Source organism: Aspergillus undulatus (assembly GCF_047715775.1).
Source record: "Aspergillus undulatus strain CBS 261.88 unplaced genomic scaffold BDV17scaffold_80, whole genome shotgun sequence".
In the NCBI taxonomy this organism is placed as follows: Eukaryota; Fungi; Ascomycota; class Eurotiomycetes; order Eurotiales; family Aspergillaceae; genus Aspergillus; species Aspergillus undulatus.
In genome coordinates this window covers 46,061-56,379 of record NW_027396684.1, presented here as the reverse complement: position 1 = coordinate 56,379, position 10,319 = coordinate 46,061, and the positions used below count along the sequence as shown (strand labels likewise).

At 50.3% G+C, this 10,319-nt stretch overlaps 2 protein-coding genes across 2 annotated transcripts; both read left to right on the top strand.

Annotated features, from left to right (window-relative positions):
• Positions 1–1,189: 1,189 nt before the first annotated feature.
• BDV17DRAFT_285132 (uncharacterized protein) lies at positions 1,190–2,440 on the top strand (the record flags this gene model as incomplete). Its single annotated transcript, XM_073760647.1, has 1 exon — positions 1,190–2,440. One exon carries the CDS (start codon positions 1,190–1,192, stop codon positions 2,438–2,440), a length of 1,251 nt encoding a protein of 416 aa, XP_073610656.1.
• Positions 2,441–3,125: 685 nt separating this feature from the next.
• BDV17DRAFT_276077 (uncharacterized protein) lies at positions 3,126–7,207 on the top strand. The gene is made up of 14 exons (XM_073759291.1): positions 3,126–4,023; positions 4,075–4,127; positions 4,190–4,686; positions 4,749–4,804; positions 4,861–5,039; positions 5,095–5,270; positions 5,334–5,360; positions 5,422–5,785; positions 5,898–5,982; positions 6,042–6,100; positions 6,176–6,392; positions 6,463–6,580; positions 6,649–6,740; positions 6,816–7,207. Exons 1-14 carry the CDS (start codon positions 3,243–3,245, stop codon positions 7,148–7,150), a joined length of 3,039 nt encoding a protein of 1,012 aa, XP_073610655.1. The 5' UTR covers positions 3,126–3,242; the 3' UTR covers positions 7,151–7,207.
• The last annotated feature ends 3,112 nt before the right edge of the window (positions 7,208–10,319 follow it).

The following is a 10,319-nucleotide window of genomic DNA, read 5'->3' as shown; positions in this document are numbered from 1 at the left end:
AAAAAAAAAAAAAAAAAAAAAAAAAAAAAAAAAAAAAAAAAAAAAAAAAAAAAAAAAAAAAAAAAAGAGGGACAGCAGGGTTCCAGAATGAGAACCTCTCTTCCGAGAGGCGCTTAGCAGTTCTGTATCGGTTTGAGACCAAATAGGAATTTCCGCTACTCGAAGCTAGTACTCCGTACATATCGCGCTTCGAGCGCAGGAAGCCGCTGAGTCTCCACAAATTAAAGACGTGAGCAGGGGCATTTGCTGAACACCTGGGAATCCCGGCCTGGGCAGACTGGTGACGTGCCTGGATTCAATTCATAACTGAGGTCTTTTCTCTTCTGTTGGCTCAGTCGTTGCGAATCTCCGAGCTAGGTAAGTAAAATGTCGGAGGCTGGTCCTCAATGAATTTCACCTTTTAGCATTACACCATTCTTCTAATGCAGAAATTAGGTGAAGCCGATTTCTTGTCCCCTGGCAAGGATCGCTGTGACAAGCATATCACCCTGGAGTATTGGACGGGAAACAAAAGCTTCCCGAAGAACTGCGCAAGAACGCCGGCAACCAAACTGAGAAAACGAACCCTGCCGATATTTTAAGCGGAATCAAGAGGCTCTCTCTTTGCGCGACCCATAGCGAGCACGGCATTATGGCTGCTGCCGACCAACAGTGGGAGAATGAAATCCAGTCTCGATCCCGCTCCGTTGGACCCCAGACCCCGCCAGCGAAGAATCATGACCCTACTCAGTTGGAATTCCAGGTTTACATTAGCCCCAGGGCCAAAAGCGCCAAAGATAAAGTGGAGATGGTCGACGACGAAGTAAGGGCAAAGCTTGCCGGAAAGATCACGAAAGTAGACAACGCAGAGAACCATCTGTATGTCTTCAGTTCCCCAAAGGTGAAAGGCGTTTACAGAGTCGGTCGTGGGCACCATGTCTCGCGGCCGACCAAGGAGTACGAGAGGCGCTACCCAGAACATGTACTCCATTGCTATATTGAGTGCCCTAATGCCAATCTGTTTGAAAGTGTGGTGCATGCGGAGTTTCTCTTATCTCGCCGTACGCATTACTGCTACAATTGCGAGACAACACATAAGGAATGGGTCGAAGCTCCACTGCACGACATTCTAGACAGTGTTACCGCTTGGTCGCTGTACGCTCGATGGCTTTATCGATGTGGCATTGATATCGATAAACAGCAGCAAATCATGTTGATGGCTAAGTCCTCAGACCGCGCAGACAGATGGAGAAATTGGGCTTTGAAAGAGACGATGCGATGGATGGATAATCCGCGGGGTTGTATGCCTCCCATTTCCAGGGAGTTTCGTGAGACGAGCACCGCTCCCGAATGCGATTGCGAATCGACAACCAAAAACGAGTACTTCTCAGACTCTGCTCCAGGCCTGTCCGATTCTCCAGGGACAACTCCTGGATCAGAAGGAATTCGTGATCCGCCCACGCCGCCCACGTCGCCCACTCCGACTCCAGTTGGTCGTGGACTGGTGATAAATAAGCATACGCGAAAGCAGACAAATGCATTACGGGCTCCTGAGGAGGAGGCCAGCTGGGAAGATGCAACTACAAAGCCCACTGCCCGGGCTTTGTTCATTAACCACGATCAACGCCCGTCTGGCAAGCGACGTACATTACTTCGCGCCGAAGACCCAGCTTTCCACGTCTCCTTAACCGAAGGGCGCAGCAAAAATAACGAAGACCAACACAAAGAGTCCAGCCTCGAAGAGAAGGACAGCATTCAAGGTATCTTGAGTGCAGGAATTGACAAAAAAGTGCGTGAAGTCCTAGCTAGAGTTGTAACTGAAATCCAAGTTACAAACGCTGGCTCCCTAAAAGCATCGGGCACTATTTACCTCCTGAGTCTCGAATCAGCGAAGGGCTTCTACAGAATATGCTGCTGGAGCGGCAATAAAGTCCTCTCCCCAGAGAAAGGATGCTATGACAAGGCAACGCCGTTTCATGACATCCCCAATTATATGGCTGTCAAGAAACTGCTTCTCGCGGAATTCGGAGTGCCGCCCCCTGATCGTAAATGCGAACGGTGCAGCAAAACCCATCGCGATTGGACTAAAGTCTCCGACCAGGATGTTAATGTCAATACTTCCCGGGAGGAGTCTGTGAACGTGAGGTGCCTGGATGTGCATGATCATAATTGCGAGCTTTCGAAGGGACCCGATAGATGGAGGTGCGGAAGAGACAAGGTGGTAGAGATGCAAAAGGACGAGACGGCTGTAGAAGATGTGCCTACCAACATCCCACCGTCGAAGACACCGGTTGCCGTTGACCTTGAACCGCGTAGTACCCCTGAAGGCAGAACAAACGGCAGATTCGGGGGGCTAGGAGGGATGATGGGGAAACCTACGGTTTCTACAGAGCAGCAGGCGCCCGGGTTGTTGGATATTGGTATCGCGACCGTGCGCAATATTTTCAATGGGTTGTTCTAGTCTTTCAGTTTCAGCCTGCTTTCGTTGATATATATATATATATATTTGTGTTTGTATTTGAAGTCATGATCGTATGTTTACGGTCCTGCGCCGTCTTCGGTTCTGTTCCGTTGGTGAGGTTTCATCTTGCCGTAGCTATGGACGTTGAAACGTCATATGGTCGACGTACGAATCAAGCAACGATTTGGGCGTCGTCTCAAGCGTGGCCGATTGCTCTAGGACCCAGAGCGGCTATGGGACACTTAGGGCTTCCTGATTGGGCAAGGCCGGGAAGCTTTTTGAGGCTAAACTTGTAGCGGCCTTCACCACAGAAGGGCCAGAGGAAATTGGCACAAAACAGAAAAAACTAAGTAATTTCGATTGGGTGAGTGAGCTTGTGGGCTTACTTGAAGGACAGGAAGCTAATAGACACACGTGCGCAACTTATGTAGCCCCTTACTTAGTGGGATATCACTTATTTCACGTTGAGCGGCTAGCCATGCAGCGTTTGTAACAGAACGGTCAAGTTCTGTGAACTGGAGGCGCTGGATACGCCTACTTTCTTAAAAAAAGCTTTCGATTGGTTTCGACTTTTTGCGGCACAGCAACATGCGTCATCCACTAATCGCTCACACATTAGCGCCGCACAACTCCCCCACCTACTAGCCTCCCCCCCTCCTCTCTATGAGGGTCTCTAAATAAGCCAGTTTGCGCGCTCATCAAGACTGTTTCTGAACCTCTTTTTATTTCTCTAAACCTCTAAACTGTAGTCTTCGGGGTACACACCCAAGCGGAAGGACAAACAATCGCCAGCAATATCAGTATGGCCGGCACCGCCGAAGATCCCAGGACCACCTCGAGAAGCCGCAGAATCTCACATAGCCGTCTCCAGGACCATGTCCTGCCGTCGGTCGAGCTTACCTCCTCCTACAGCCCCCCGTCAACAGGCCGATTAACGCCGACTTCCTCTATGAACGACTCGGTTGACCACGAAGTCAATCAACGCTCCATCACGCCTACCACGCAACTGCTATTCCAGAATTTACGTCTGAGCGAAGTACAGAGCCACGCGGCTATTGATTCTGGAAGTACTTTGTCTAATGGCCAGAGAGCCTCTGAATTGACCCCTACCGCTCACCAAACAACCTACAGGGATCTCTACAATGCCACTCCCATTCCAGAAGGTGCTCCTACAACCGAGCCTCAGCAAAGGCCACAGACACCAACATCTCCATTGGGTGCTGTGAGCTCTCACTTCCAGAACCTGATCTTAGCAGACCCAGACGGTGCGGCAGACGAGGGCTCAGATGGCAACAGTAGCCTCGCATCATGGCATGATGATAGCGACGACGATGACAGCGATCACTTATACAATGTTCGGGAGGAGGAACTTCCCCGGGCTCCGATTTACGATATTCGGCTTCAGAATGCACTGCGGAATGTGAGAGGTCAAACCGCGGAACTCGCGCAGTTTATGGGTGAGCGCGAGCTGGCGCAGGAACCCACGAGTGCCATTCATGATCTGTATGAACAGCTGCTGAAGGCGAGTCGGTTTGCGTACCCTACAACACGGACCGTGGGGTTTATTGGTGACTCGGGAATGGGTAGGTTGCCGTCTATTGGGCGTGAAGACGGAAGATTGATTGATTTGGCAGGGAAGAGCAGTGTTATAAATTCTATCCTTGATGAGAATGGATTGGCGCGTTCTGTGAGTCAACGAATAGATCCTTCGCTCTGGTTGTTGATGTGAAGGCGCTTATTGCAATGTAGGGCGGAGATGGGGCTGCCTGCACCACTGTTGTTACCGAGTTTCGAAATGTGGATGAGGAGTATCCGGATAATTATACCGTCAAAGCGGATTTCATGAACAATGTAGAGATCCGGGAACTTTTCGAGGAACTGCTGTCGAACGTCAGGAGATTTTACACGGATGCCTATCGCGAAGTCGACCAAGCGGAGGAACAGCAAAATATCAGGACCGCTGCCACAAAGGCCTTGGATACATTTCGCTCTTTGTTCCCTAACCGGCCGGAGCTTGACCTTGAATTCCTGTCCAGAGATGGAGAAGATGCAGCAGAGTCCATTGTGTCAACATTAGTGGAATGGGCTATAGCTAGGCTGGATAACCATCCAGGGGGGCGTGACAGGCTCGAGGAGCCCCGTGTGGCGAGCCATGCTAATGAATGCATGGACATCTTGGACCGCCTAACCACTGACCATAGTGGTGGTGATAGGACGGCTTTATGGCCTTTTGTCAAGTTGATTAGGTTTGAGAGAGTCCGACCCGTCATAGGGCTGTCGTGATGTGTCTCTAATGGCGACCAACTAGGGTCTATCTGCGATCACCAATTCTGCGCACCGGTTTGATTCTGGCTGACCTCCCAGGTAGTAACTTTCGCGTTTTCATTCCGGAGGGGGTACCTTGGTTGACAAGCCTTTAGGGTTCCGCGATTTGAACTACGCTCGAGTACGGGCGACCGAAAAGTATCTTCGTCACAGTTGTGACGAGGTGTTCGTTGTTAGTTCAATTACCCGCTGCACGACAGATCAATCAATAGGTGATATCATTCGCCGATGCGTGCAAGATCAACCGATACGAATTGTTTGTACACGCTCAGAGGCAGGCATACCATTTCCCAACTACATCGAACGCGGGCTGACGGGACAACCGCAAGGATGTGGATGCTAGAGAGACAGGACGGACAGCCTCTGCAACCGAAGCAGTGCAGATCCGCAACCTTGACGATCGGATTAACGACCTCGACCAGAGAATCAGAAATACGCGGACCCGGAAACGACGATCGACCGGAAGAAGGAGTCAGAACTTCGCTGCAGAAGAAGCCAGCCTAAGGTAAGTGGGCCTGACCTGACATTTCTGCTGCTAGAATAGATCAATGACCCGACTTGATTGCAGTGACCAGAGAGAAGCAGCTGAGCTGGAGTAAGTGGTCCATCAACTTTTTGCACGGTCTGGACTATGCCCTGACTTAAGTATTGGCTAGACTGAAGCAGTTCCTTATTACGAGACGGAATCAGCGGGTGACAAACTCTTTGATGCGTGCCTGGGGTAACCGAGCCCGAGTCTTCTGTGTGAGCAATACGCTCTACTCCGATCACCGCGCTCAGGACCCCGATCAAGCCAATGCATACCTCGAGCTTAGTGGAATCAAGGAGCTTCGTCGCTACTGTCAGTCCGTCCCTGCTGACGCGCAGCTTCGTGCAACGGAGGCGTTTCTTCAGATTCAAGTGCCCGCGCTTCTGGGTTCTATATCTGTATGGGCTGCAGCGGGATCTGATACCGTCACTCACACGCGAGCTGAAGTCCTCCGTGGCGTTTTGAGCGACGCTGAACAGGTTCTCCAACGGGTACGGTGACTGCCTTGCCGGATAGTGAGCCACTTCTTTCTCTCGCTAGGTCCCTTGGGCTGTTTCGAATATATATCACAATTAAAAGGGCGTGATTACTGACATTGTATAGAGAATCACCTCCCGTGGATCAGACATCCGCCTTTTGCAGGATAACTTGGAGCGACAGTTTAGACGTTCGATTAAACAGACAATACGTGAGCAATAGATCTTCCTTCTAACGTTCAAAATATGCGCCAAATTAATCCCGACGCAGGCAACTCCCGAAATATCTGGCGAGATCATGCAGTCGCGGCGAGCAGGGACTGGGCAACCGTAAGTCCGATTGGCACCCAAAAAACAAAAAAGGAAAGAAATAACGTTGTACCTGACGATGTTTCTTGGTGGTAGTGGCACCATTCAACATACGCCGCTTGGTGTCGCAACAACGGCACGTACCAGACCAAAACCAAGTCATATCGTTGCTGGAACGAAGAAATCCTCGGTCTGGGAAGTACTCGGCTTTCAGCAGAATGGGACACCATACTTGATATCCTGGAAGAACAGAAGGATGAAATTGACGAGGAAATATCCAGATTATTCCAAGAAATCTGTGACTCCATTGACGGTAGTCTCCCAATGTTTGGGAAAGGCGAGAGGCGCTGAATATGCCAGGCTGACCACATCCGCTGAAATAGAACACCATGATATTGCACCGGACACTATGCGGCATCTACTCCCAAATCTGGCAACACGGCAAAGATGTATAACACATGCTATCCATATTGCACTGGACGGCCTATGCTACGCAACTGAGTATCTTACCTCTCCCCATAGCTTCAAGTCAACGCAGAAAGATAATTATTGACTCACTGTGACTCTAGAAAGTGCAAACTCGACGCCATAGGCGGCCACGACAGCTCTTACATTGCGGGAGTCATGCGTCCAGTTTATAACTCCTGCAGGGAGCAATATGGTACGATCCACAGAAATATTGAATTCCAGGTACTTTCATGACTCCCGACTAAACATGAATTTCGCCGTCCAACAGGTGCTGGTAGCGACGCCCGCCGCAAGCAAACCATGAACCGGCATCTCACGTCCTCACCTTTGTTTGCAAACTTTGCCAACAGTATAACCGCCGATTATGGTAAATTGATGGAGGGAACGTTCAACTCGCTCCATCAGAAGCTGCGCGACGAAATTGATAATCTGACACGTGATCTGCGGGCTGCTGTTACTGTCGAGGGGGACGTATCTGAAGCTGGGGAGGACCCTGAACATACACAGGAAGTACAGAGACGGGTGGAACTCATTCAAGAGGCACTGGGTCAGGCTCACAGGGTTGTAAGGGAAGTTGGGCGCGGGGCGATGGAATCCAACTGAGTGGATTGGAGTTTTCTATTCTATACAGTATCGTAGAGTGAGTATGATGCACCAGGCGGGATGGGGAGGGAATTCATGGGATGTTTATCTTAGGGAATTTGACAGATTGCTTTGCAACTTTCGGGCGTTGCTAAGTAGTGTTTGGGACCTCCGGTAGTGGTTGGTTTGGCTTGCGATTTTAGCGCGAGCAAAACTCGCATATTCCATAATATTTTTTTTTCTGTAGCCTTCGCCCATGCGTGACCGCGATGGATTTGTTCTTCCAGTCCGACAAGCCGCCTACGTTGAAGGGATGAATGGAGCCTAACATCGCTATCTTAGTCTTAAGAGGCAGGACCCCACTGTTGTACTAGGGGTAGTCCGGACATAACCTGCAGACACTCTATGAATTCAGCACACTCTACGTAGATACTTTAGAGTTATGCTCAATGCTAAACTCAATCCAAGACTCAGAAGTTAAGAACGCCATTGAGAACAGGCCCAAGACTCTCAAATCTCGTTTGGTAAGCATTTGATACTGCCAATGGCCCGGGAGTTGGAGTACGCAGGTCGATGCCACCTGACCTATAACCTGAGACTAGTTCTAGCGCAAAGGATAAATAAATAGCCTCTTAACTGATTACCGCAATTACCCAGCCGTGCGTGATCAGGGTGAGCGGCGCGACTTCAGGGAGGCGCTGCTCACCTACTAGAACGAGAAGGGTAATGGTCTTGGTGCCCGTAGTTTTTTGCTTGGTAGGCCGGGGTCACCTTCTTCTGGAAGCGGCCAACTGGCCCGCCAGAAATTCTCATCTTGCAAGTCAAACAGCAGCTAACATGAACAACTACTATTCTACTGTTCTCAGATACATATTTGCATTTTAAGCCCACTGAACCGATCTTTGCTCGAGACCTTCAGCTTGTTTGAGGAGCCGTCCCCAAGGGCTCAGGCGTCGCCGCCCACCCGGGCTTCCTAAGGCACGATATTCCGGGAGAAGTTCGTCCTCGCGTTTCCCAAGGTGGGTACAGAGGATGCAAAACATGTAGTCTAATTGTTCAATAAACTTCCTGGTAGAGTGAGGTGCCTGGAAGGCTTTTTGACCGTTGGAGGAGCAGAGCAAGCTTTGCTGTCTCGCTTGTTGATAATTAGGTCGCGCGGCCATATGTACCTCCAGACAGGAACCCGGAGTATACGATCATCTTCGTTCCGCGCTGTCATCTGTTCAAATTAAGCCTGCCGTATCTGTCTCGGCACTCGGTGACTATGTTTCTTGACCGTAGCGTCCACATCTATCACCTCATGAGCAATAGACTAGACCTTGGCACTGACCCCCGAAACTAAGATGTGATTCACTACTTCTATCCCGTCCTTGCTGCGCTGTATGGTCTCGGTGAATGCTCATCGACAGACGCGTAAGACCTAGAGTGTCTGTGCTGGGCAAACATAAAATCCGAGCTTATGATGCATGCGCAGTCGTTATTGTATCTCCTCACCGTGAAGACCCAGGCACTCTGCAGGTGTCACGATTGCTCGGCCAAAGACAATGCAACGCAGAAGACTCACGTCACGATCGTGATCAAGAAGAGTAAGAGAAGAACTATCAACGAGCATCTAGCGCGTCGCACTGTCCCACTATTCTGACAAACTCAGCTGTGACATAGGTGGCGACAGTTGACGGCTGGCCATTTTGGACCGACTGCATGCTACTTGCCACAAAAGAAGCCGAAAAGCTTTATCTACCTGGCTTGATGCTGACGAATGCACTGATCCTGTCAATTATATGGCGTTGCGGAGGCGAAAGGCAACAGGGACATGATCCTGAATGTCGTGTGTCAACTCGAACATCAATGCCGCCAGGGATCCTCGTATCTTCGTGTATCCACCGGAACTCAAAAATCGCAACAAGGTACTGCCGAGGTGATGCCGAGGAACAATTCCATTGATTTGACGCTGGTCGTCTGTGCCGCAATGCTCTCTTCGCGTGTGTTCGCAGCGTCTAGACTTCAGTTGAGTTTCAGAGCATCGACGATCATCCTGCATCATCAACCAAACTATTGAGCTCTGTTCCGGCAGACAGCTATGTAGGGTCCCTTGCTTGACAATGCCACGGTGGCAACCGAGTGTCTCCATGACAGAGCCACGGAGAGGCCAGGATTGAGTTCCTTCCGGTCTTCCGCGCCGGGCAGGGGGGCGTCAAGGCTGCGCATGTTCGTCGCAGTGGGAGGCTCTCAGGGAGTCGATCCTCCGGCGGACTGAAGACTCGATCAGTCAATTCGGGGTCGCATAGTGTCCGATCAGCTTTTGCTTGCATTGTGCTGGCACCAAAGATATTCGAAGGTCAGTTGCGGTGGTCGAGAACGGCGCCAACAACTATTCTGTGTAACGCAGCCGAAGTATCCCTTGTTGGCATTGGTTGAGAAGGCGAGATATCGAGTTCGATCGAAGTCCATTAATTGAACATGTATCTATTCTGCATCGCTAAAAATATTCGAGGCCGCTCAAGGTGGAGAGTAGAGTTTCGTCTTGACCTTTTAAGGCGAGCAATGCAGGCAGTGGAGCTCCGAAGCCTCTCGAGTGGGCCGCCTTCTTCGCCTTCGTGGTCTATGTATCAAATCCATGCCAGACTCCTGGGACGACCCAGGACGTTAACCCTGACGCTGCTCCGATCGATCGCGAAAGTCTGGTGAGAAAGAAGGAAAGTGAGGATGATCCGCGAACTGTGGACACGGAAAGGTAAAGCGAGATGAGATGCGCAAATCAGCGTGATTAGGTACATGGCGATGCGTACGTGGTGAGACTGCGTATTTGGCATTGTATAGCATAGACTGTTCGCCCAGCGAAGCATGATGGATTTTTGCGATCATGATAGCTACGTGACTTTAAGCGTAAAGGCATAGTCCAGCGTCACGTAGTCTGTAGTTAAGGGGGCTCATACTACTGGTGGGAGATCTCAGTGGTTCTGAGCGCCGCAAGCAGAGGTAGTGATTCCAACACCTTCAGAGCCACGCCCCGAGCGTCGGTTGATGGTTGACAGCCGGAAATGTATGTCATAAACCAATCCATTCATCTGTTCCTATCAGTAAGAGTACTCGGCAATTGTGGGGCTGTTCACGAAGGAGATTGCACTGTATTCTTTCCTGGATTTGCCAGAAGCAAAACATTCTCGAAGAGGCATAACTGAAAACTCTG

Excerpts from the sequence above, each read along its gene's own strand:
- BDV17DRAFT_276077 (XM_073759291.1), top strand. The coding sequence starts at position 3,243 with ATGGCCGGCACCGCCGAAGATCCCAGGACCACCTCGAGAAGCCGCAGA. Across the intron at positions 4,687-4,748 it reads CCTTTTGTCAAGTTGATTAG|GGTCTATCTGCGATCACCAA; the intron begins GTTTGAGAGAGT and ends GCGACCAACTAG. Across the intron at positions 6,101-6,175 it reads CGAGCAGGGACTGGGCAACC|TGGCACCATTCAACATACGC; the intron begins GTAAGTCCGATT and ends TCTTGGTGGTAG.